Below are 27,291 nucleotides of genomic sequence, written 5' to 3'. Positions count from 1 at the left end.
TCTTGAAGTTAGTAAAGAGTAGTGTATTGTGTAGAAATATAAGTATTGTTCTTATGGAAAATATTTTTATTCCTTAAAATTTTGTTGATCTGAAATCATATAAGAAAAGTATACTAGCGGGAATTTTGTTAATAACACTTGAAGTGAAAAGGTGATTTTCTTATCTCACTGAAAAGAACCCCAATTAAATTTTATTTTCATTAGGTTTGCTATCCACATAAATCTGGATTCAATAGCAATATCTGTTAGTTCTTCTCTTCTCAGTGGTTTTTCTGTTCCTTTTGATTTTGTAGTTGTCCTGAAATATCAAATTGACTCCCTCTGGTGGTTGAAACCAAGTCTCTGCATTCCAAAGAGAGCTTTTCAGACATCCCTCCATTCTGGAGAGCACAAATCATTAATAATATTTTCTAAGTTTAGTGTTACATCATTATGAAAAACCATAGAAATGGTTTTTATTGCTCTCATACACTGTAGCATTAGTAATAGGTTGGTATTGCTATGTTTTGAATTTCAAGGAGAGATTTACAGCCCTTTTTCAAGAAATCAAAGTAGATTGTCAAAATAAAGTAAATACAAAATATGTATAAAGTGGGCTTGAAATAATTCATTGTGATGAAAAGTGAAAAAAATTGGAAAGGTGCAATTTAGATAAGTAGTGTAATGGTAATGATGCTAAATGCTTCACACGATTGCATGAACAAGGTCTTTCATACCTAGCTTGGGATTTTTTTTCAGCTTGAGAACATTATTTGATTTTAAAAGTAAACATCTAAGAGTTTGTCTTTGCCAAGACACCCTTTTAGTATAAAAGGAATAATTCTTCAGTACTTGGATTACAGCTCTGAACCTGAGATGTCTGTCTCCATTTTTCAAGTATTTCCCCCAAATCCCAAGTGGCAAAATATTAGAGACTTTTTGTGACTTACTGCAAATGATTATGGTTTGGATCTATACTCTATAAAACCACAACTGTCTTCACATTAATGAGATGAAAATATAAGAAAGCATCCTAGAAGATTGGCACTTCCTTGCTTGTGAGCTCATAATGCTTTTTGTATATTTTATGTAATCTCTTTTACTGGAGTGCCTGCCTTACATAAGGTCTCAGCAATGGAAACGAGGCCATCTGCATGGTAGTCAGGTAGTTTCCTGAAAGACATAGTCTGTCTGCAGCAGAAAATAAGTTGGATGAAGGCCTTTAAAACCTTCACAGCCCTTTCTCCAAGCTGAGAGGGACCTTCCTCAGTAACCTCTCTTTAGCTTTCTGTAGAGCAGCTTGTCTTCTCTGCCTACTGATGTCATTATCCATCCAACTCTGGGGCTAGACTGCTGCCTAATACTCCCATCAGCTGTATTAGCATTGTTTCTGCTTTTCCTATTCTGCCACTCCTGATTGAATCCTGCCATCTAAAAACCCCTGTCTTTGCTTTGCATCATCTTTGGGACTATGTCTTTTCCATTCATTTTCCCTGCCTTACCCACAGTGTTTTCTCTATGCATGTTGTCAACTCTTCTGCTGCTAGGTATAAATAATCCAGAAATTAAAAAAACAGCAAGCCAACAATTTAGTGTTATCTATTAATTTTATTTCAGTCCCTGTGCAAATGTGCTCGGTGCTTTATGTGAGCAGAGGGAGAGAGAATCCCCTGAGTGTTCTGCAGTTCAAGGCAATGTGGTACAAAGGGGAGCAGAATAGGAAAAAATGTATCATACAAACAGATGCATTTTAGCTAATAAGCATCTGCAACTGTTAATTCTGCATAGAATACATAAGAGCTTCACTTCTGAGCTAGCACAGTAAGAAATATTGTGTTACCACTTTCCAACTGGCATGACATTTACTATTTCATTAGAAAGATCTTTAAAAGGCATTAATATCCTTCTGTTGCATTTTTTCTTCTCTTCTGGAGAAGATTTCTGTTCAGTCCTCCCTGTTTCTCTGCTTAAGATCAACACCATTTTCAGCCCAATGTTTGTCCAAGATCAGGATGTTCCGTAAATATTTACAAGAAACATTGGAATAATAGAAGGTCTTTCTTGATTTCCTGGGTATAATAGTCAGGTTGTAAACCTAAGAAGTTACCTGTAAATTCTAGATTTTGCTATGCAGCAAAAAGGACAAAAACCAAACTCCAAATTATTATAGTGTTTTGGGGAGCACGTACTTCTACAACAACAGAAGGAACTGGAAGATACTGTTTTCAATGCATTTTTGGGGTCAGTCATCTTTTTTCCTAAAAAACAAAGTTGCCAACAGTTCCTTGAAAGATTTGCCCTACATCTTGCCTTCCAAGGGTTTTGTTTGGAGCACTGGCTGTCACACCCCTGAAATAGCAATGCTATTTGGAGACACTTGTTCAGCAAACCTCCACCCACTGTCTTACTTGCTTGGAGCATGCTGCCCTGTGATACTTCAGGACATACCTGCTGGCATGCCCAAATGGTAGGTGTTTTGATACCCTCACTTCAAGGGTGATCTTTTTCCCCCTCTCCTCTCTCTCTGTCATCACCTTAAGATTAGAATAGTGGTAGCCCCGCTGCTGTGAATTATTCAGCAGGTGTAAACTCAACAACGTCACAAATGTGTCTGCAGCATTCACATGGTGGAGAAGAGATGAAAGCAAGTGAAAATCCCAAGTTCTGGATGTATTTTGTACCCTTTGGAGCAGCCTTGCATTGCCTGTGCATCAGTGATGAGGCAGAGACTGCAGGTCTCTGGAACCCTCTGTGGTGCCTTTTCAGTCATCCCTAGCAACCTGGGGGACTTGATACACTGTCTTTTCATGTGGAATGGTACTGACACGACTGAAAACATCTTGTGTGGGTGTGGCATCAATCATTATAGGTGTTTTAAAAAGAGAGGTGAGATGAACCTTTTGTGTTGTGTCTGCTCCGTAACTTTTTCTTAGCATTTCAGAATATGATTCAAGAATTATGTATGTAGGCAAGTGCACAGACAGAATTATGTACTGTGCTTTCAATTTAATTAGTTAATTTTAAGTTTTAGCTGAAGTCACTGGAAGATACTGATAAGCTGGTACTTGCTGACTTGGAGACATTGTGCCTACATAGTTCTTTAACTAGTAAGTGGTGCTGCCACCAAATCAAACCTGAGTTGGCATCTTCACAGGGCTCTCACTGGCAGTGCTACTGATTTCTACACAGAAGATCCACAACAGAAAGAATGCTGTTTTACATTCTTTCTTGACATCTTTTTGTGCATGGATACCATGCAGAGGGCACATCAGTGTCTAATTGGTTAACCTGATGCCATAACTAACACTGATTTATTATCATTATCTGATGGAATCATCAGTATGTCATTTTGGAACAGAGAATAAAGTTGCATAGACATTCTACTTTTTAACTATATGTGCATTTAACTTTGTCCTGTTTTTAACTTGCCTGCAGCAGTAGTATCTAGAATTTAGGGTATTCATGTTCCTTATATCAAAAATGCTTATTCTGGAAAGTGAAGATATGCCTGTGTGCTGATGGGTATAGAGAAACGTGTATGTAAGGGTTCTCCTAGGTGAAGTATAAATAAAGTAACTCAGAACCCCAAATATAGCTCAGCTTGGATTTCTAGATAACAGATCATCCCAGGTTTGAGTTTGAAAGTGTTTCATGTTCTGATGTGATTTACTGGGAACATTTGCCTTTATTCCTGTGACAGAAGTGGTTGGCCTGATATTTGCATGAACTCTGGCAGGCTCATAAGTGGAACTTTCCCTCATGTATTCAGTACAGAAGAAACAGCAAACACTATCATATTTAAAAAATTTCTGGTGATAACAAATTAGATGGCATTTATGTTTGTGCTTGTTATGAGTGTTTGACTCAAAAGTCTATTTGGAAAGAAGGAATCTGATTTTAGTAAATCAATATAATAAAGCCTTTGATTCTTTACAAAGACCAGCTAACTGTAACTTCAGTGTTGGTATTTCAAGGCCTCTCACTGATATTTTAGAAGTTTGTGGTTGTTTGAGCTTCCTTTCCAGGCCCTGGGGAAATAAGAGTATGGTAAATCAAAGCCCAGATCACTGTTTGCATTTATTTTACTTCTCATTATGACATGTATGCAAACACTTAAAAGAAATAGGAAAAAGGTATAATCATGATAAGTTCCCTTTTTTTTGAACAAAGGGGAATACTTTTCTAGTTTAATTTATTACACTTCTCCTTAATACTATAAACTGAACTGAGTGCCTCATCAAGTTTGACAGTTCACTTATACTTCTAATTCAGTGATAGTACTTTTTAAAATAATTACTGACTCTTGAGGTAATCCAAGAAAATAACTGGAAAATACTTTTTCTGTTCTGAAATGTGCCTTAATTTCTTGCATTTTTTTTCTTTTCCAAGTGAGGAAGTTTTAAAACTGTGAAATTCAGTTGCGTGCTTAACTGCCAAAAAAAGTCACTGTGCTACCTTTGAAAGAAATTTTCCATTTTTGTTTGCAGTTTTCCTGCTTCCCTTGCCTGTGACAACCAAAATCCAGTGTAAGACTGAGGATATATAATGAATCAAAAATATTTCATAACATTCGGTGAAATCTAGGTGACACTTTTTTCAGTTTCATGTACTCCCTAGCATAATTAAGAGAGTGGAGAAAGAAACTGCTGATTTTATCTATTGCAGAAAATTTTTATAAGTGTCATCCTGAATCTGCATGCTTTTGTCCCCATGCTAAAAGGAGATGCTCTGAAGGCTGTCTTCTTTCACCCCTGTCCCCTTGAGAGAGGCTCTGCATGCAGCTTCTCAGGTGGCACAAAGAGGCTTTGCCTATATTGAAGTTAACAGAGGAATGACAGATTATGCCAGCTGAGAATTGAGGTACAAGACTTTAGCTACCAGAGCTGAAATGATAAAAGCATCCCATGGGAGGTAACCTAACCTTTCACAGTTTATTGATCATCTGACTTGTACTTCTGATGTCACTAGTTATTCTTATTTCAGCTTCTCGCTCCTGCCGCTGCCACGCCGGTCCTGCTGTGGCACTGCTTCCCCCAGGAAGCCTCCAGCCACCTCTCCTCCAGGGAACAGGCTCCAGATCAGGGCATTTTCTGCACTCCTGAGCACTGAACAATTGCTGTGGCAGTTTTCATGCCAGTCTCAGTCCTCCTCAGTCATGGCTATTCAAAACCATTTTGCTCGCTTAATTTCCCAGCGTTGTCACCACATCGCTCCTGTGTTGGCTCCTTGTTTACACTGTGGCCTCACTGCCACCTTATCACTGTGCCAGGGCTGCTCTTGGATTACAGAGTGAGCAGTGTCCCTCTAAAGCATCTCCTCAGGGCAGAGATCTAACTCCTTTTCCTGTGTCTCATCCTCTGCTCATGTCTTATTGCCTGGCCAGTCCTTCTCTGTCCCCTCTCCTGCCAGTTACTTTGTGGTTCACATTGCTGCCAAAATTTCCCTCTTACCCTCTGTTCCTTAATCCTGCAACTTTCATCTTCCTACAGCATTTCATCTTTTCAGTCTTTTCAAAGATTTTTTTCAATCTGTTTCAACGACACTGTTATAGCTTTTCAGGTATCAGTGCTTTTCAAGTCCTGAGTTGGCACATAAATCTGGTTAAAAAAATTCTAGGTTTAAATTGTAGAGTAAATTTAAAGTATTGTCTTTATTGGTGAGGGGGTGAATCTTCCACTTTTCTCAGCATTTAGGGCTCTTTTCTATAAATTCCCCAGTGCTCTGATTATGTCATGACTGACTGATGGCTAATTCCACAAAAAGAGAGGGTTTTTACTTTCTTTGTCTGAAGAGGCCAAATGGAGACAGTTTCCTTTAGACTATTCTGGTTTGTTTTCCTTTTATGAAAAACATATGAAAACTATGAAAAATACTGTACAAGTTAATAATAACTTTGTGCTCTTTTTTGTAGAGCAGAATTCAAAAGAGTAGCACTGGTATAAACTCTCACTCTCTTTTCTTTGTAATATTCTTACCAAGTATCTGTCTGGGGTAAGGTGTGGCCATTTCTTTGCATACTGGTTCTTCTAGATTTTACTTGGGTTTTGTGTGTTTTCAGGAATATGTTTTCATTACTGATACTGCTGGTTGGAGAAACTTGTCTTTTGTCAGATGTAGTTTTAATTTAATGTTCCAGTTTAGTGTTCAGTGTTACTTCTGTAGTCCTCTTTGTTCACTTTATAAACCTTAAGTGCTTCTGTAAAAGTCAGCCTTGAGCAACCAAGGCAGGAGGAGGAGGCTCACCAGCTTCATGCCCTGTTCCTGTCTCCAGCCCTTTTTACTGCCCCAGCCCAGCAGTGTGACTGAGACATTCCTTTGGGAAAAGGTTAATTTGGATCCCTGCAGTCCCAGCAGTCCACACAGTTCCTCTTATGGAAGAATCATAAATGTACTAGACAAAATGGTCTATGAGCTAGTCTACTAGAATTCTTCTAGATTGCATCTCAAAGCAGGAATGGCATCTGTTCAGCTGATGACAGCATTCCTTGTTTAAGTTTTTAGATTTAAAGGTGGCAGAAATGTCTGCCAAGCAAGGTAACTGCCAACAAAAAAAAAAAAAAAGATTGCCCTTCTTGGGAAATGGTGGTACGAAAGCAGGCTGCTGTATTTTCTGATGTTTTCCTTTAGCATTTGTGATTTGGAAGATTTGTGTTTCTAATACACCAGGAATTGAAATCAGTCACCAGGAACTGAAATCAGTCACCAGAAACAGAGATTGAAATGCCATCTTTTAGTGGAAGACTTCATAGTTGTGCAGTGTTCCCATTGTAAGGAATGGTTTCAAAATGCAAAGCCTGGGGGTTAAACCAAGCTCCTTTACCTCTTTTTGCACATGCTCCAAGCATCTAAATCACTCAACAAGCATGCCACTTTTCAAGTCTCTTATTTTCTTTCCACAGAATTTCAAAAGCCCTGTGGGAAGTGCCATCTATGGATTATAATCGATATGGACATTCTTCTGAGTCTGTTTTTGTTGTTATGTTTCAAGATAAAGGCAATTGAGTATTTATAGGAAAAATAAATACATATGCCTTTTGCAGTGTGTTGTAACTGAAAATTAAATATTTTTCTACTCAAATTTTGGCATATTTCCTGGAATCACTGAGCTTTCAGTAACATTCTTAGTTAATATTCTGCAGCCTACTGTTGTATTCACCGCAGCTGACATGAGCTCAGGGTTTGTCTGTATTTAACCTTAGAGAGGAATCCCAGGCTTGCTCTGTAGTTGGCAGAGCTGTTGGGAAGGATCTGCTATGGATTGCAGTGGAGAGAGTGGGGACAGGGTCTGAACTGTGCCTGCTACAGCTTTACTCCACTGGTGATATGAAAATCCTGAAGAATAAGTGAAGTTAGCCTTGATCAAACTCTGATTAATATTTGCTTTCATTACCCATTCCCTTTCCTTCTTTGTCAAATATTGTTATGAATCCTGTTGCTTAGATCCTGCATCCCACTGCTCCTCGTAGTGTTTGAAGTTGAGAGCATTGATTAGGTGATTAATTTTTTACCTGTAGAATATATATATCTGTGTAGAGGAGGTTAAAAAACATGAAAAGCCCCAATGAGAGTAAACATTCTGCATCACCTTTGTTCTCCAGAGACCTAAAATTGCATGGTGGTAGGAGGAAGATGCTTCATCTAAAAGTCAAAGCTTTTAAAAATGCTGATTCTGATTCTCTACTCCATTACACATTTTTCACAGTGACATAGCTCCATGGAGCTGCTTTGTCTCTTTCTTGTCAGCTAGTAACAAGTAAGAATGTAAATGGCCTGTGGCATTAGGACTGTGAAACAGACAGTAGCAAACCATTCAGTTTGATTGGTGATCTTATGGTTACTTGTTTAGCATAAATTCATTGATGAGGTTGACTATTACCCTGCTATTACTTAGTTGAGTTTTAAGACAGTAATTACCCCTAAAAGTTAATATTTGCTATGTCAGCAGTTAATAGAAGTATTGGTGGTAACCTTACTCTTAGCAATATTTATGCCAGGGAATAAATGCTTGTCTTTATTTGTTGGCAAGCACCGGCACTGAAATTACATTAAATATTATGTATTGATTTCTATGGATTCAAGTCTAGAACTGCCCAAATATTTGTTTTTCCCCACATCAAGGGATGAGGCTAAGGTCAACTTAATGAAGTAGATATTCCAGATTTATTATTTAAGTGTGAGAAAATTCTAGAAAATGTGTGGCTTACCAAGCAGAGCCTGATCTCAGTTGCAGATTTTAATAATAGTGAAAGGAAATTTCCATTGTTAAAAAATATCTGAAGGGCTCCCCTCATGCAATGTTCTCTCAAAATGAAGAAATGGGATGCTGGTCCAAGATGGGAAGCATAATCAGCCTGAATCACCGTGGAGATCTGTGGAAGTTGATTTTCAGCCAGTATCTGCAAAATAAGCTGCAGGGTTCAGTTTGCAAACACTATTGTGACCCAAACCCTGCGGGGCTCAGTTTGCAAACACCATTGTGAACCAGACCCTGCAGGGTTTGCTGAGCTCCAGTTACTGCTCCTAGTAAGGCTTATTATCCTGTCACAGAAGATGTAAGAAAATCCATCTCTCCCCTTTAAACATGATAAACCTTTGTCACCTACAATGCAATTAATGTTAAAAATAGAAGAGTGCTGATGATAAGATTGTGACTTGCAGGCAATGAGCCATTGTCCAAGTACAGGAGACTTATCTGAGGGCCAGTCAGCCTACACGGCTTGCTGTCAGTTTGCTGATTGCCATTTCTCTCTGGGTTTGATGAAATATTCATGTCTTTGCTCTGCTCTCTGCAAGCACTATTGATTTCTTGTATAAACGTGGCTATATTTAGTCTAGACAAATGGAATGTGGATTGCTGCTGAATAAATGGGATGAAAGGCTGGGGGTTTGCCTGTCCGTTTCTCTTGGTCGGTGGCAATTATTTATAATCAAGAGTAGTTTTTGTAAGTTAAAGGTGATTTTTTATAATTTAGTGATTAGTCTCAGAACAAAAGTAAGCACTTAGACACAATCATTCTTTTGGGATAGTGGGTTAAGAAGCCAAATTATGCTCTGAGGTTTACAATCACAGTTATTAGGATTAAAAAAAAAAGAGGGCCCAGAAAAGTGTACGTTTTCAGAATTTTGAGAATAAAAAAGTGTGATCAGTAGAAAGATTTGGTGTCTTTTCTCTTACTTTTATAAAATCTTTTGCTAATAGATCTGATTGCACAGTTAGAATTCAGTCCACTCCATTTGCTGCAGTTTCAACTTTTACTGCTTCAGTTTTGCTGTCTGTGCTTACTAGAATATTTCTGTTTCGTTTTGGTTTTCTCTTTGGAAACAAATACAGCTGCAGCAGAGAAGAAGGAGAAAATATGCTTAAAATCTTGTTCCCGAGTCGTTTCCGACAGCATGTTTGTTTTCAGTTGATAATCTTATTTTGCAAGAAGATAGTGGAGGCATAAGAACTGGAGTGAATGTGTTTGTGTTTCACTGTCCTCTTGTGGATGGAATCAGAACTGCTGGGCTTTAGCAGAGACCTTCAGCTGCTGTTTATTTTCCTCTTGTATTCCTCTATGCTGCTTGCTAGTCTTTTGTTCTTTTGAAACAGATAAAGTTACTCTCTTCACTTGATGTGAAACTCAGAGCTTTACAATTATTGTAGTGAAAGTGATCAAATCTCTGTGTTCTCCTGCCTTTTAGTCCCTTTGATTTAAATTAGGAGATAGAAAATACAGGATCCTCCCTTAAGTATTTAACACTGGATTAAGAATTAATAACATTGCTACAACAAATTGAAACAATTCATATATAGTATGCTATGCATGGTGATCACTTTTCCAAAAGCTGTATTAAAACTTAGTGTGTCAAATTATTTCCCCCTGTTATATGTTGTTCCTCTGTGTTTGCCAGGTGTATTTATATGCAGTAGCCGTGTAGTACAGAGCAGCTTTTCATGTGTAACACTATCCTCAGAAAAATCTGCACACTAGCTTTGAAAAATCTCTTGCAGTGCAGTGGGAACTGCAAGGCCTTCATTTTATCTGAGGAAGTGCCCTGAGTGTTTATTGTGTAGCATCAATAGTGCTTAAGAGATTTTCACTAAATATTGCTCCACTGGGCGATGGCATGGTTTTAGAACCTGGGTTGTGTGTTAACCTGTTTAGCAGAATATTAATCTGGGAGTATTTTTGCAGAGAATGGAGAGGAAGTGCTGAAGATTGCACACAGCACAGGTTGGATTAAATGTTTTGTGCATTGAAACAGTCTTTGAGTGAAATGGATCTTTTTCCCGGTAGGAATGCTCTCTATTCCCCTTCTCCTGTTACATTTGCTATGTGCATGTTTTGATTCCTTCCACAGTGGATGTGAAGTCGGAGGTTCCCGTGGGGCTGGAGCCCATCTCACCGTTGGACCTGCGCACGGATCTCAGGATGATGGTTCCCATGGTGGACCCCATTGTGCGCGAAAAGCAGCTGCAGCAGGAGCTGCTCCTCATCCAGCAGCAGCAGCAAATCCAGAAACAGCTGCTCATTGCAGAGTTCCAGAAGCAGCATGAAAACCTGACCCGCCAGCATCAGGCCCAGCTCCAGGAGCACATTAAGGTAGCAACATTTTTCATTTCTCCCTTACTTTATCTGCAAAATGAATATGCTTAAGCAGAAACAGGAAGGGAACATGCCTGGAAGGTTTGCTGTGACCAAGAGATGGTGTTTGAGTGCTCTTTTCTCTGTGTTGGGGTGATAACAGTCATTTAAAGCAAAACTGCTGGCACCTACCAGTGACTTGCTCACAGCAGACCAAGGCAATGCTATGAGAATCATCAAACGCATCACATCCACAAAAAATCGAACTACCTATTTTACAACCTGGATTTTCAACTGAAGTTCAATATGGTTTTTCAGTATATACTTTTTTAGTATATTAAGAGACTGCTTTTTTCAACTACTATTGGAGTTTTTGACCACAAATCAAAATTGGTATGCAAGTGCATATTTGAATTTGTAATATGGAGGCAGACCCTGGTAGAGTTGTGTTTTCACTCTTCTCTGAGCTGCCTCATATCATACAAAAAGAAAATGATTTATGGGATTGCATGCACTGTGGCAGGATTGCTATAATGGATTTTGACTGGGAATTTATGATCTTGCCTTTCATTTCATTTTTTCCTTCTTATCTGCTTGTCATTGTGCTGCTGTGCTGAGCTTCCACTTGACGGAGCTGACAAATGCAGCAGAGCACAGCAACCAGAGCTGGGTGATGCACAGGCAAAGAACAATGTGAAGTTTCCAGGCATCTTTGCCAAAAGAGAAAGAAGTGAAACCAGAGCAGCAGGCTGCTACCTGTCACTAGAGTTCAATTTGGTGACAGCCAGTAATGCACTGCGCTGCTTAAAAGTCAGTTGAGAGATGAAAAGAAGTGTAAGCATAAAAGCAAGCACTGATCCTCAGTTACTCAAGGGGGTTGTTTAAACCAGGACTGACCTAGAAAACACTGCAAACTGCACTTTCTCATGTCTTTTTGTTCTGTGCAAGTTACAACAGGAACTCCTAGCCATTAAACAACAGCAAGAACTCCTTGAAAAAGAGCAGAAACTGGAGCAGCAAAGGCAAGAGCAGGAGCTGGAGAGGCATCGCAGGGAGCAGCAGCTTCCTCCCCTCCGAGGCAAAGAAAGAGGACGAGAAAGTAAGAGGCAATGTTCCATGAATCCTAATAAGAAATGAATCTATTCCCCTTTGCATTCTCCCAGCCAAAATGAACTATGAGCAGGAACCTGAAGGAAGCCTATTCCTGTGTGAAATACGCAGGTCGAGAAGTCAAGACTGTGCTTTGAGAAGGGCAGGGCCACCCACTGCACCCACAGAAACACATTTTTGGTTTGTGTGCAGACTTGGAAGACTGCAGGAAAGCACAGTTTGACAGACTTGCAGATATGCATCTCAGGAGTCAAGCTCTTTGTATAAAAAACTGAGGACATTTGAAAATGTAAAGCTTCACATGAGATCTTACTGGAGGGCTTAATTCTCTGTACAGAAAGCACTACAAAGCAGCAAAAAATTAAATTAGTTGCTGAGCATTGTTTCAAGACTGAAAATAAATTAAAGATTTAAGAATATCTTAGAATGAGACTTCTAAATATTTTGCTAGGACTTTTTCAAACTGTCTTGTGTTTGTTCTTGATGACATTTCATGAGGCATAACCAAGAATTATTTCTTACTTATATATAGCTATAAAGAAAATAACTGTAAAGGTTTATTAGGATTTGGTGCTCACTAGAGGGAGACAGATACAAATAATTCTCTTCAGTGAGATCAGTTTGAAAATCTGGTTGAAGTATAGTGTGAAGATATTCAAAATGAAGCTACCACAAACAGACACAACAGTGCCCTTCTAAATGAGCATAAGAATTAACTGACAAAGTCTGAAGCAGAAAAGGGCTTTTTTTTCTTGGGTGGAAAAATATATCACTTCAACAGCTGTAAGTGTACCATGTCATAGACTTTGGAAATTAAGGTGTCCATGGTGCTTCTTGAAGAACAATGGGCCCATAAAAAAATTTCCATCTTATTGACCTAGAAACGTGAGGGTGTGGAAACTGTTGGAACAAAAGGTTCATCTAAGTTGTATAAAAAAATCAGTCTCCATATGAACAATTGGGCTTTATCAGTGCTCCTGCCAGAGGAAGAGCAGAGATGTGACCTCAGTGGTTCCCTTCTCCATTTGAGCTTGCTGGGTGGCTGTTCAGGATTTAACAGCCAGCCAAGCAGCTTGTGACCCCTCCAGGCCCAGCCCCAGCCCCAGAGTTTCTTGGTGATGATAATCTAGTGAATAAGTAGAGGAGGGAAGGGAGGTCTGGGAGGAGTTGGGATATGAAGCAGAGAGGTAATAGAGGTATTTTGTTGGCAATGGGTCACATAGGGCATGTTCAACATCTCAGCTGTGGTGTGTCAGGATTGGGTTACCAAATACTTAAGAATATCAAATATGCCTTAATGCTGCAACTTTGAAGGAAATGGAGTTTCATCCTTTTTTTTTGTTTTTTTTTTTTGTCATTGATTATGGAAAACCAAAAGATTTTTCTGTTTTCATACTTTTTTTTCCTTAATAAACACGATTTTGACTATGAGTAAAGAAGCATGTCTCATGCTGCAAGCTTGAATTGGTGGTTTTTCTTTATAATGGCATGCTGTACTTTTTTTTCTGTATTGAGCTAGCCACCAAGAGAGGTCTAAATGCACTCTCTCCTGTATTCCAGATATCACAGGTAGAGACTCTTAAGGGGCTCCAATTAAAAGCCTCATTCTGGCTCTTTCTGTAGTTTTCTGCTTATAACTAAGACAGTGTTCAGAGAACACTTTTGCTATGTTACTACTATTACTTTATTAAGAGAAAAAATATTCATTACTAAAAACTCAAACTGACCTTTTGTTACTGTCTTTTTAGTTCTATTGTGGATTTTGTATTTGGATTGTTGAGAACTATCAGGAAATAATTTAAATTCTTTAGATACATCTGGCCCTGGATAAATGGCCTCATCTACTGTTGAAATATTCCTTATGACTTCACTGGATTTTTGGGTCATGGCCAGCTTCAGGCTTCCACAGACAAGCATTTAGTCCAAATGTTATCTCCTTTTGACTTTTTTCCACCAAAAGTTTTTTTTATAGTTTACAAAACTTCCAGCAATAAGGCTGTTTTGGGGTTTGTTTTTCTTAAAAAGGTAATTTTTTTTAGGTAAAGATAAGATGCATTGAACTCTGTGTTTCTTAGGGGCAGTGGCCAGTACAGAAGTGAAGCAGAAACTTCAAGAGTTCCTGTTAAGTAAATCAGCTACAAAAGACTCTCCAGCAAATGGGAAGAATCATTCCATGAGCCGCCACCCCAAGCTCTGGTACACGTATGTTCAGTATTAAGCTCTTCCTTGTCTTGTGGAGGTGTCAGCTAAAATTTGGCAGAAGGCTTTTCCAGCAGGGGTGTTGAGATCTGCCTCCAGAGCAAGGCAGAAGTTCAACCCAAAGATTAGCAAAAAGCCTGAAGTGTTATATTTCTGGTTTAACCAAGGAGTATTCAGTGTTCAGTGATGAGAACTATACAGATTCTTTCAAAAATCTATACAATTGTCTTTATTTCAGCTGCTTCCTCTGTAGCATCTATAGCTGTTGCTATCACAAATTTCATAATTATACCTGGCATTTTTCCAAGTATCTTAAATTTTTGCAGTTAGAACAACCTTGTGCTTGTCTTACTTGGACTTTGATTCAATCAGAAAATATTTCCTCTTGGAGAGATGCTGCTTTCCTTCCAGTGAAGTTGCTTGACTGGTGTTAGTAGTTCACAAGGATTTTGAGAAAGGCAGTGGTCATTTGACTTTTCTGACTCATAGATTTTAGTATCCAAACTGCATGTTCTTATGACAACTTGGCCTTGACAAGAATCTGCTTAAACCAAGGAAACAAGTGATTTTGTTGAGTCCTTCAAATGGTCTATTGATACGTTAAGATTTTACAGCTTTGCAGTTTTTATTCCCAAAATAAATGAATCCAACAAAATGAACTCTACATTTCTTAAAGATTTCAATGTCATGCCCACATTGACCTTGAATAGGACAAACAGAAATGCATATGATACATTAGATTTCCTTTTTTTATTTATTCTTTTTAAAAAGGATTGCTGAAGGTTGGCCCATGGAATTTACATTCTGAACTAATCTGAGCATTTTGGTAAAATGATTTAATATATATTTACATTGTGTATGATGGAGATACAGTAATTAATTAATTTTTTTCTTCCAAATAATGCATAAAAGTCTCTTGAATATGTAAGATTTCTGGATTAATAATCTGAGCTTCAGATGACTGAGTATGTGGAGCTCTGCAGAGATGCCTTCTGCTACACTGCAGAAAGTAGTATTTCCTCTCATGACAGAGACATATTATTGATTAACCACATTGCTTTGGAAAGACAAGCAGAGTCTGTAAAAGGCCAAGTAAAATTATGTTGAGATAAACACAAAGTTTAACAAGTTTTTCTCCTTTCCCTCTCTCCCTCTCTAGATTAAAAAAATCAACCAAACCCACTCTTCCCCCCAAAAAAAAAGAAACAAACCCACCCCCTGTTTCTGAGTCAAATGATGCAATTTCTATGTGGTTGCTCAGAAAGCTCTGCCCACAATATTTCTTTCATCCAGCAGTTGTCAGAAAACACTCTTCCAGTTGGAGCTTCTCTGCTGACATGGGTGCTATGTGGTAGTATGCTCACAAAATTTACAAATTGAATTTAAGGTTTCATTTACCTTGTCCACTAAATAATTTGGGGGAGGAGGGTATCCAAGAGATAATAATTCAGTGTTTCTGGTTATTTTATACAAGCCCTCTTGCCCTGAAAATCCTCCACATTTTTATAGAGGAGGCTTGATCAATATAAGTCTATTTGTAGGTGCTAATAAATGGCTTTTGCTTAAATGGCTTTTGCTGAGTGTCAGCTGATTCATATTTAAAAAAAAAAAACACCTGAAATGGTCAATTCCCCAAACTGGTGACAGACCCTGTCTGTAGATCAACATGAATCTTATCCTATGTGACTTCTGTAATGAGTGCAAAGAATCGGTTTTTGGGAGTCCCAAGGAGTTCCATAACTTACTGTAGGAGTGAAATTGGTTACATGAGCCTGTGGTTTGTGCACACTTAGAGGAGCAAGAACATAAACACAGCTGAGACATGTACAACATGTGTGGATAGTTACTGCTGGTCACCTCAGTGACAGCTAATTTGTGACCTCTGTGTCTGCTGCAGGGCTGCCCACCATACCTCACTGGATCAAAGCTCTCCACCCCTGAGTGGGGCCTCGCCACCCTACAAATACACTCTACCAGGAGCACAGGATGCTAAGGATGATTTTCCACTTCGTAAAACGGGTGAGTTAGCGTCGTTTATTCGAGCCCCTTGCCCAGGAATTCTCCCACCCTTTATTTGGCTGTCCATCAGCAAGGCATGTATCATATTCCACAAATCCTGTTCGAGATGATGCTATGAGTAAGTTCAAAGATCCAGACTGCGTATTTCCAAGGTCAGCCTGGCCACATGGTACCAAGAGTCACTATTTCCTAGTGTTAACAGCTAGTGCAGATTTCAGTTCTGATAAATTTTTTTTCTAAGCAGATCATCATTTCATGGATATTTATTTTCTTTCCCTTTCTTCTGGCTTTAATAATTCTCTGCCATGCTTGGTAGGTACAATATTTATCTTCAGATGGTATTCTGCTTTTAGACAATGTTTTTCAGGGCATTTTGGGGGGAAATCATAGAAAGAGGAGGATTTGAGCTAATATTATATTTGGTGTCATTAGTTGTCAGAGTTTGCATGCATATCACAGAGTCACAGAATATTCTGAGCTGTAAGAGACCCAGAAGCATCATGGAGTCCAGCTTGTAAGTGAATGGCTCATATGGGGACCAAACCCATGACCAGTGCTGTGCTGTGTCCATATATACACATTTACATGTCTTCTGACACAGAGGAAATGTTCTTTTGAAAGTTTTAGAATATTTCAGAAGATCTAACAATGGAGTATTTTATCTTGGCAGCAGGTGAGCTGTAGGCTTACCTTTCCCTACACCATGGAGAAAGCTAGAATGGCAGTGGGGGTCCATGTGGCTGCTGCCTCAGGACCTTGGTGCAGTGACTGGTATCCAGGAATGCAGGGAGACACTCAGAGGAGGGGGGGAAAGGAAAAGAAAACATCAGATCGCTTATTGCATGAGTCTGCTGTTGAGTGATATAGTTATGTTCAGAGAGAAGGTCTGACCCCCTACTGTGCTAACAGCCTTTGAATGCCATTTAGCCACTGGGAGACTGAAAAACTAACTGCAAAACTGACTTGAAAAGAAGTGGCATTTGGAACCAGCAGATATTCAGAGAGTAAATCCACCCTGTATCTAATATTTTGGGGCAGACTCTCTAAGCTCATGTTATATCCCCAAATATTTTCAAAGGAATGGAAGCATGAAAAGCAAAATGCTAATTTATTCTAGCTGAATTACTCTTTGTCCAATATGGTGGCAATATAACAAGATTATAAAATCTTGTTGAGGCTGTTCATCACAATAAACCTGATGTGGTTCTCTGCTTAATACCACTGTACAACATATATTTTCTATGCCAATAGACTATACATTTTCATTTTTTGAACAAAAGGATGCATTCTACATCTTCTAAATGCTGTGAATTAATCTAGATGTATTTGAAATGCAGGGTTTCATTTTTCTTCCATGTTTATATATCTTAAATGTTATGATTGATATTTATGATGTGTCAGACTGTTGATCTGTAAAACAAAACATTTTCAAACTTTGTAACAGTAAAGTTCTCGTGCAGCTGCTAATACTTTTATATCTCTGTGGGGGTTTCAAAATATTCCTTAATTCAATTCCCATTGTCTGCATAAGAAGACTATAATATAATTAAATCCAGATGTTTTCTATATGTTATTCCAAATATTTGGGCATGCAGTGCATCAGTTCCAAAATTGAACAAAGGACATGATGACTCTCTGAAAAGATATCTACAGAACAAATAGACAAATACTAATATAATCATTAGTATAACCATTTCTATGGCATTGACATAGTGGTTCTGATAAGCAAATATAAATGAAGTGTACAGCATGTTGTATGTTACCAGCAGAGGATATTTGATATCTCTCCATATCCATGAAAACAGCAACTGTTAATATCCTGTTTACACATCCAGTCTCTCTGTGTACTAGAGATGTTTAATTCCAGTCTTCAGCAGCATCCCCACAAAGTTTTCAATGATTGTTCATCAGGTTGAGTGTCAAAGCAACAGGAACCAAATGGACACAAGTCAAATGACCCCAAACTGATCTGGGTGGCTGCAGGGCCATCCTCCAGGCAGAGGGGACATTGTGGAGCCTGTGTCATCCTCACGGGACCTCGCTAGACAAAGATGTCCCACGAACACTCATGTATATGGACAGGCTGTAAGCCTGCAGAAATCTGACCTTTGCCATGAGGGGTGAACCTCTTTTCCTTCCCTTCAGGCTATGAATGCTCATTGCCACTGGCTCCTGGCAAAGCCTCTGTGGTGCTGAACCTGAGTGAAGTCAGCAATTCATATGAAAGGAGACCTCACATTCCTTTCAGCCTTAAGAAAGGAATACCTGTTGTGACTTTTAATTACAGATTTGTTTTGTTTTTTAGGTTACTTTTCAAGAAAATCTTTATAATATAAGATACAGAGCTGTCTTTCTTTTCTCCAAATGCTCTTGTAAGATAACTCTGAATGAATCAGGTACTCTGAGATCAGATTTAATGGAAAACAAAGCTGAATGATGCTTCCCTGACATCCTAATGTGTTTTTCAGTGCTAAGGGAACACCAAGTGTCACACAGGCATTGTAAATCATGAGTTTTGCTTGCTTACTTTCTTGTTCAGTAATCCCTTTAATTTTTGCTTAATTAGTCTTGAAGTGGCATCTCCTTTTTTAATCTTCTAAAAATTAATTCCAACAGAATGGTACAAACCCAAATATTTTCTGCAGCTTTTACTCTTCTGTTATCTAGAGTGATGGAATGCTTAGATAACTAGGGAAAGACCTAAGAGTCTTGCTCTGTCAGTGTTTACAGTTAGGTACCAGGGTTAACATCCTGGTGCAGTGACTGTAGTTACTCAACAGGTCTCAGCCATGTGGGTTGTTCCTTTCTGTACAAGATGCAGCAGAAGTTGTCAGCACTGGGCTTCAGAAAGTTTAGCTGCATGGAGGATTGGGACTGTCCTGGGGGCTAGAGGCCAGGATATGCAACTCTTTGCACAGCTGCATTCAGATGCTTGGTGTTGACAGACTTTGAAAAGAGCAGAGCAAGGGGAGCTGTTGCTTCACGGGGTAGATAAATACACCATAAGGAGAAGCTACACATCTGTAGCTACGAGCAGAATTTAGTGTAAACACTCTAAGATTAAATTTTAAATATCCCCAAAACTTGCACCATGGATACCAGTTGTAACATGTGTTTTCTGCAAAGCACCCAAAAGCCTGAGCAGCACATGGCTCATTAACTTTCAATGAGACTAATGCGTCTAAATTACCCAGAGAAGTTTGAAAATGCCTCCCTATTACTGAACACTTCTGAAATTCATACTGACTGTTTTAGAGCTCTGATGGGAGCCATGTACTTTTGAAAATCTGATCATTTGATATGGAGAACTTTTGCTTATTGGGCTCCTCTATCCTGTGGCTATCTGTCCAGAAAATATTATCCTCTTTATGGGGTTACTGTAAAACTAACAAAAACACAGTAAGCAACACGGGTTTAGTAGGGTAGAAGATATTTTCAAAGATTTTTTTTTTCCTTTACCTTTTCAAAATGCAGAAATTCTGGCAAATGGCCCTAAAAATTGCATTTTCTCCATCTTTGAAATTTCATACTTTGTATACAAATGTTGATACAAATCAGCAAAAGCCAGTAAGTTCCAGCAAGGGTTAGCTCTCTGGCCAAATCTGCATATTTTTAAAAAATGTTGCTGTTGGTGGAATTTATGTGTTTTATTTCATGTTTTGGCTTTTTTTGGAGGAAGTTCCTGGGGACATCATCATATCAAGTATGAACTGTTTTTTTCTTTCCTGAGTTTAGCACAATCATGGAAGAATCGGAATGTCAATCAGTATTTCTGTTTATTTTGGTTTTGTGCCAGTTGGATCTTTCTTTGCAGATGGAGTTGTACACTTACAACTTGCATTGTTCTTTGGGACCTGAAGGTCTCTTACAATATAACAATTTGAGAAGATGTTGGTAGCTCACTTTCCAAAAATTGGAAGCAAACTCAATGGAAACATAGCACGTATTTTGTTTTTTTGTTTTTTTTTTAATAGCAAATAGTATGAGGTTCTTCCTTGGATGGGAGAAGTTATGTAATTTCATACAGGAAAAAAAGAGGAGATGAAGGATTTGTTAATATTATGATGAACGAGAGGAAGAAGGCTGTCCTGCACAGTCATGAAGATGACTCTGTAAAAACCTTATTAAGTTAACCTGATTAGGCAGTAGAATAGCAACGTAGCTCTTGTGAAAATGAGAATGAAAGATTACTGAATGAGAGCTCAGCAGACATAATTTTTAAGAAAATAAATTAATTAGAATATTTCCTTACAATTCTTTGTGTGCTTAGTGACTCAGTAATTTACTGGAGCAGTTGAAAATCCAAAGAAAAACATTTTGTGTGTGAAGGTTTTTCTCCTTTCCATTTTCGTGCCACCAAATTTCATTTCTGTTTGCATTTTCTAGGAAAACACTCTTTTGTGATGTAACAGTATATGAAAAACTGGACTTTTTTGGTTTCTGTTTTTTAAAGAAAGGCTTAGAGTATCCCAAACCCTCAATTACCATGTCTGCCAAAATGAAGAAGTCCAGCTTGGTGGAGAGAAGTGCTATTTTTCTCTGAATTTATGAGAGAGCACAATAAATGGGAAAGGCACTTTGTTTATTGAAGCAGGGAAATGAGGCAAACATATGATTCTCCCAATTTTATTCCATTTTCTAAGCATTCCTGCCTCTCCAGAGTCCTTGTTTTCCTGGCTTGGTGAACCATCTCAACAAATTTGGACTAGGTAATGTGCCCAGAAGAAATCAGTACTTAACACAGGGGGAAGGAGAAAAGGTGCCCTCATCTTGACTCTTCTTCCCATTAATCTCCAAGCGTTTTTAGCCTTCCCAAATTCAGTATCAATAACTTCAGAGCTTGTAATTAGTAGCAGGAAGTTTTAGAAGGAGAAAAAGCTTCCACTTGGAACTGCAGAGTGAATCAGAGAGGAAACTTCTGGATTCATGTGCTGACCAGGCCAAGCCTGTGTTCAGCAGCTCCAAGGAAATGTGATGTGGCTGTGGCTGCTGTGCAGGGCTGCTTGTTGGGTTCCCTGGGATATTTTTTTTTTCTCATATATTTATATATATATATGTGTACACAAACAATGAGATGGGAATGCTGGAGCAGTTGTCTCAAAGCCTTTATTCCCTCACAATCATCAGTGTCATTTTCAGCATTTCTCTAGCAAGAGCAGACCAAGTTCTCTTTGTTACACAGTCTTTAAACAACTTTCTAACCAATAGAATAATATTAAAAGCTGACAAGCGTTTGCTCAGGGCAGTTAATAAAGCTACACATGCATCTAGCTTTAAACAATGCTAGCTTGTAATAGCTAAAACCAATGGATAAAGCTTCATTATTAAGCTTATAAATTTCTACTATCTTGCTTAGCATATTTTCCTGAGGCCTGTCTCTACACAGCTCACAGCCCTGTTGTTTCTTGTCCTTGCATCTTCAGCATTCTTGCATTTCTCCATCCTGAGATTTGCTTTCACACAGCTTTCTGAGAGTTTTATACCTTTTCTATTTCCCACAGCTGCTGCTGTCTCCAGCCCTTCAGAGCCCTGCAGCCTCCCAAGATGGGGCTGAGGGATGTCCTGTCTTTCTGATTGAGCTCAAGTTAGAGGAGGATTTATTTGAGATATCTTAAAACTAAACAGAAATGAATGCTAGGATGGGCTTAATGACATTGTCAAAGGGAAAAGAGCTTGTGTAGGTGTGCTTTGGTATCATGAAAGCTGCCAGAGCCTGCACAGGGTTTAACAGGGGTCATCACTAGAATGATTCTCATGAAGAACATCATAGTCTTCCCATCAGTGGAAGGTTGCTCCTCTAATGTATTTTATTTAATACTTACTTCTAATTGGAAAAAACAAGTTTTTTTGTGAATGGGTAAAAAATTTACTCAGTTTCTGGATTCAATGTCTTTCTCTTTTAGCAAAAATCCCACTCCATGTATATATATCATGTTCTGTTTTGCCAGTAATTATTCTATGATGCTGCTGACCATTCTTCATAACAAAGCTTGATTAGTACTTGATCCAATCTTGATCAAAGTACTTAGTTCTTTTGCTGACCAGTGTATAACCAAAATGGAATTATCAAGTTCTTCTTCATGTGAGCACATAAATGTTTTCTTACACTGTGTATGTTTTCAAAAATGCTTTATAAATTAGCATTAAGAAGTACCTTGTATAACTTTTTGATAAGCAGGTAATCAGATACTAGACACAGCTTCAATAAGCAACAGGAAGCAGTCCTAAAATCTGAAGAATTTTAAGAGCATAATGTCCATTGAAAATGAAGTGGAATGTTTTTAATGGGTATTTCAAAGCTTATTCCCTCTGGATAAATAAGTTACAAAATACTGCATGTAAAATTTGAGACTCTTTGAAGTCAGTAGAAACTGTCCTGTTTGATTTCAGTAGAACTAGGATTGTTCTTCCACTGTATCTAGAGCAGGGAGAGTTGAAAACTTTTAGAAAAGTAAACAAGAACATCTAAAAGACAGCAAAAAGAGAGAAACAGAAGTGAAAAGTGGAAATCACATGGTATGGGATCACCCAAAATAGAAGATATTGGTTAGTAAAGACTGCACTTCTCCAAAATCCTGCAAAACATAGTTTCACTGAAAAATCTATTCAAACCCACAACTCTAATTAAGGGGTTTAGCTGCCAAATAACATGTTGTGGCTAAAGCCAAGTGAGTATTACAGAGCCATTCATGAGCAAAGGCACAAGCTTTGTACTTTGCTTTTGATTTTCTCATGGGAAAGTAATATAAATGAGAGTGATACCTCCCTGTTGGCTTTAACTGTTAGAAATGCAAAGCATGCTGAAATTGTACATAATTCTCTTCCAAAGGAAAGGAAATAGCATTTCAATGGTTTTCCTCAGTGTCTCGTTGAGTTATGGTGGTGCACAATTATTCTTGTAAATTACTCTACCAGATGGAAGGTTACATTGTACATTTAGCTAATTAAGTTGTAGGGGACTGGAATTATATCCCAGAGCATAAAGACTCTATCTAAAAGTAAATTTATTTTAATTCAGTGGGGTTGTGAGGGGGTAGTATGGATGTCCAATTACAACTTCAAACGTGGTGTTTTCTTCTCACTTTGCTTAACATGAAGAGATATTTTCACAAAGTTGGCCTTGCCTACAGAAGTTCAAGAAGACAAACATGCCTTGAATGTCCAGACAACTTTGGAGCTAATATTATCTTCATTTTTCTTCCGTGGGGCTGAACTGCCTTTCTGCTTTTGAGATGAACTTGGCCAATGCTGCTCATCTGCTAGGAGAGCAAGATATGCTGTGTTTTGGTTGCTTTTGTTTTCTTGGCATCCTGTTGCCTTTGGACAACTCCAGAGTACTATTCAGCAGTCTAGACCTAACCAGCTGATTTTTACTGATGACATTGATGCCCTGTTAAACTGGGGGAGATGATGATGGTGTTTCATCATGAATTTCTGATGGTTGATGAAATAGTGGACTGTAATTTTTGCCTGACACCAGTGAATTATCACTGCTGGATATTTTCCTAGATTAAAATCTGTGGGATTTAAACACCCTATGAACTAGTTCCTTCTTTTATGGGGCTTGGGGAGTAACATATTCATGAACATGATTATTCTATAAAAAATAGATCGTCTATCTAGGGGTCAAATGGTGACCATGGCAAAAGCCTTAACTTTGGGGGCTAGGGGATTATCTGTGACAGTTCTTCACTAAACAGAATATCTTTTCTTGGTATTCAGTGGATTTGGGAGGAGGATTTAGAATGATGAGTAGGATTTGCTATATTTGCAGAAAGTAAGATATTGTATTTGCATTACTTCTTCCCAGCTAGAACCAGCTGCTGTAGATGGTCAGAAGAAAGAATAATCATTACCAGTGGAGACCTAACCAGACCTATGCCAGTCATGCATATCTTAATTGAGTTATTGAATCATTACCATTCAAATGAGGGATACCCTCTAGTCAAGTGCCTGTGTCATCTTCTTTTCTTCTTTACACCTCCTGAGAGCTCAGATGTGAGTTGGCTCCAGAAAGTGCTATAAAGGTGTGATAAAATTACAGAATTTGATGACGTGCAGAGAAGATGAAAATTAATTTTAAACTATCTTCGTTCCTTAATTCTATGGTTCAAGACAGTATAGTAGTATTTGCTTTTTAAATCCCTACTTATTATTGGAAAAGGGTATTGTTTTACCTGTAAGAAGATTAAGATGGACCTGACATAATAGTGAAATGTCATGTTTTAACAGATTTGAGATGTAGTGAGGATTCATAAGGCCAGTGAAACCACTGCCTCCTCAAAACTGATGTGTAATCCTGTGGTGCAAATGCTAGGAGATGCTGTTTCTTTGCTAAAAAACAGAATCTATTAAAAAATTATATCAAGAGACCTGTTCTTTTGCCTTATAGTTTACATGAAAATCATATATCAACAGGAAATACATTTTACTGTTCAGATATTCAAGATTTCCAATTCTGGCTAAACCTAAGCAGTACAATAAGAAATTTCTACATCTAACTCAATAAATTGTGCCTAGAAAGATAACACTTGTTTGCATGGATAATGAAATAAATGATTTTATGTTTCATACAGACTGCAGTGAATAACAAAGAAAAGTTGGATATTTAAGGTAGTTTCAGGGACTGTTCATTTTTGAATCTGCTTTAGAAAATTAATGAAAACTTGCTAATCTGGTTAGATTGGTTTACTTAGTCTGAAGAGTGCAGAAGGGCTGCAAGATCCCCTCTAATCTAATTAACTCTTTCACCATGTGTTTCACTAGACCTGTTTTTTTATTTAGATATTGGATATTTACCTTAGTTAGTCTGAAAAAATAAAGCATTCTACCTTTTACAGAAGTAAAATAAAGCAAAGGACTAAAGGGTTTCACATACGACCAACACTCCCCATAAAGTGAATGGCTGTACAGGAAACAGTTTCAGTATAACCTGAAAACACATTAGGTGATGCAAGCCAGAAAAACAAAGCATCTCCATCCTGTACTGCTATATCTGGTTCTTCTGCCTTCTTGGGACCACCCAGCAGTCAGGTGGAAGCTCTTGGAAGAGCTTTGGAGGGCATGTGTAAATACCTTTCACTCTCATTAATCTAATTTAAAACTCTTTCAGAGGTGGCATTTTAAATCATCAGAATTGAGACAGTCACTGAGCCCACAGAATTATACTGCATGCAGACTATTACCATCTTCCAGTCTGCCATCCAGTAGGGAAATCTCCACATGTACATTGTCCAATACTGTCTTCCATTGGGATGTGGCCTTCTACAGCAGCAATCAGAAACTTCATTCAGAGCAGAGAATAGTTACATGATTGTGAGAACCATGTGCTGTAAAGGCTGTGAGACCACCAAGTTTCTCAGAAGGACAGGCTCATTCACAACTCTTCACAAAGCAGCTGAAGAAGCTGGAAACAGATTTTGTCCCTGACCTGTGTCTCTTTGCCTCTAGCTTTCTGCCAGGCTTTGGTTGCATCCATAGTTTTGCTGAGGAAGCCCAAATTATCCTCACATTTATCCTTTCTGCTGGTGCTTAGGGCTGTCTTGTGCATTTGATTCTGCCTACCTCAACTGAAGGGGAAACTGGGAAAGTTTCCTCTTTAGCCCACAATTTTCAGACCAGCTTCTTAGGAACTAAGATATGACTTTTCTGGTTGGTTTTGTTGCAGTATTAATGTGGGATTTGACCTTTTCCTTGGTCTCCAGGTTGTGGCATAGCATCAGCAGGCAGACTGCTTTATTATTTGTGTGTATTATCTGGTTGACTGGGAGCCCACAGCACCCAGGAGCTTGTTGAGATATGCAATGGACCTGACAAAATGAAGATCTATTCATAGTGTGTTTTTTCCCAATTCTGCCCTCCTGCTTCAGGATAAATCACAACAGTATCCACAGGCAGTATCTTCTTGAAAATATTCAATTGCCAGAGTGCTAGAAAGAAACTTGACAGAGGATAAACCAGTGGTATGCTGGCAATACCCCCATTGTGCTAACCAGAGCCACCTTTATGTTTGTTTTGCAGTTCTGATTGCCTGTACCCATGCATCATATTTTGCTGTAACTTTAAGCTATCTTAGGCATGGAGTGTTATGGTTGTGTGTGGTACAGCACAAAATCCTTGTCTGTACATGAGTGTCTAGTACAAAAGTATTAAAAAAGTGCAATCTGAGTGGTGTGAATAAACTGATATCTTGACTATGTATTCAATTACTGATACTTGTTAGATATGAGCCAGAAAAAAACCCCAAACTCCTGCATGGAGTACAGTGCAAAATATATTCAAACCAGTATCACATATGACTCTTCACAGCTTAAAAAAATTATAGTAAAGAAACAGAGAATATCTGTGAAGATTTGCTTTAAGATCTCGAAGTCTTTGGTTTTTAATTGGTTCTGGTGACCTAATTAAGTTAGGGAAGTTCAGGCTGCTGTTTTAATAAGGATATTAGTGATAACAGTTGATACCTGGGCAATGGAGAACAATTTATCTTTCTCAAGTAGGATGTCAGTTTTGCCACTGTTGCTCATGGTGATGTTGGAACCTTCTTAGCCAAATTTAGCATCATTTACCTCAACTGCCCCACAGCTTTTCAAGCCAGTCTGCTTGTGAGGAAAAGGAAATGCTTTCACTGTAGTGCCTTTTGGAATCTGGACAAAAGCTCACTTTCTCTTCTTCAGGCTTCCTGTATATGGCTTTAGCCTGGAGATGAAGACCTGCTTGCTATGCACCCTCTCCCATCCCCCATTTCCTGCCTGGCTTCATTAAATGCTGATTTGAAGTTGGCACACTCTTCCACAAAAGTACTACTGTGTTCCAAGAGCCATCAGAAAGTAGTGCATTATTGTCTTTTACATTCTCTTCATATATGTCTTCTCCCTATGCATAAAAAGAATTTTCATTCCTTCTTCTTAAATATCTCTGTATGTTTAATAAAAAGAAACAGTGAAGCAAAGCCCTGTCAAGAAAACCTCAGCTCATTTGGGAGCAATCTGGCCCTGGGCTATATTCTTTAATGCTAGTATCTGCAAATTGCTGATATTAAGCAAAGTGGAATATAGGAATATATGTAATGACTTCACTGAATCATTTAACTATCTCTTGTATTTGGGCATTGTGTTTCTTAGGAGAGACTAGCTTTCTTTCACCTGATCAGTGATAGCTCATGTGATGAAATTAATTTGTACCTACATAGAAGCCTGTATATTTTCCATTTTTAACAGTACAGTTACTTTATTCTTTCTTCCTCTATGAAGCCACTGTAAAATATGAGAAAATTCACTCTGTTTTTCTCCTTCACCTACAGGCAAAGTTCTTAATTCTCTAGACACAATTATAAGTCATGGCAAAATGTTTGATTGCATGTCTTATCTTCTGCTCTTGTTTAAACTAATCCTTTTTGTGTTGTATCTGCTTCCCA

The 27,291-nt window shown here is 38.4% G+C and overlaps 1 protein-coding gene across 5 annotated transcripts in view; it reads left to right on the top strand.

The window, feature by feature from the left end:
- The window catches only part of HDAC9 (histone deacetylase 9), a 446,072-nt gene that overhangs the window by 212,444 nt on the left and 206,337 nt on the right, over positions 1–27,291 (top strand). For 3 of the 5 annotated variants that reach the window (XM_056484523.1, XM_056484522.1, XM_056484524.1), the window contains 4 exons: positions 10,324–10,565; positions 11,496–11,646; positions 13,733–13,859; positions 15,754–15,875. In XM_056484523.1, the coding sequence (XP_056340498.1) occupies positions 10,324–10,565; positions 11,496–11,646; positions 13,733–13,859; positions 15,754–15,875 (642 nt within the window). The remainder of the gene's footprint in view (positions 1–10,323; positions 10,566–11,495; positions 11,647–13,732; positions 13,860–15,753; positions 15,876–27,291) is intronic. The other 2 variants (XM_056484526.1, XM_056484525.1) reach the window with 2 other exon arrangements.

This window comes from Oenanthe melanoleuca, chromosome 2 (genome assembly GCF_029582105.1).
Source record: "Oenanthe melanoleuca isolate GR-GAL-2019-014 chromosome 2, OMel1.0, whole genome shotgun sequence".
In the NCBI taxonomy this organism is placed as follows: Eukaryota; Metazoa; Chordata; class Aves; order Passeriformes; family Muscicapidae; genus Oenanthe; species Oenanthe melanoleuca.
Note: the sequence above shows the minus strand (reverse complement) of the source record. Positions and strands in the feature narration are given on the sequence as shown.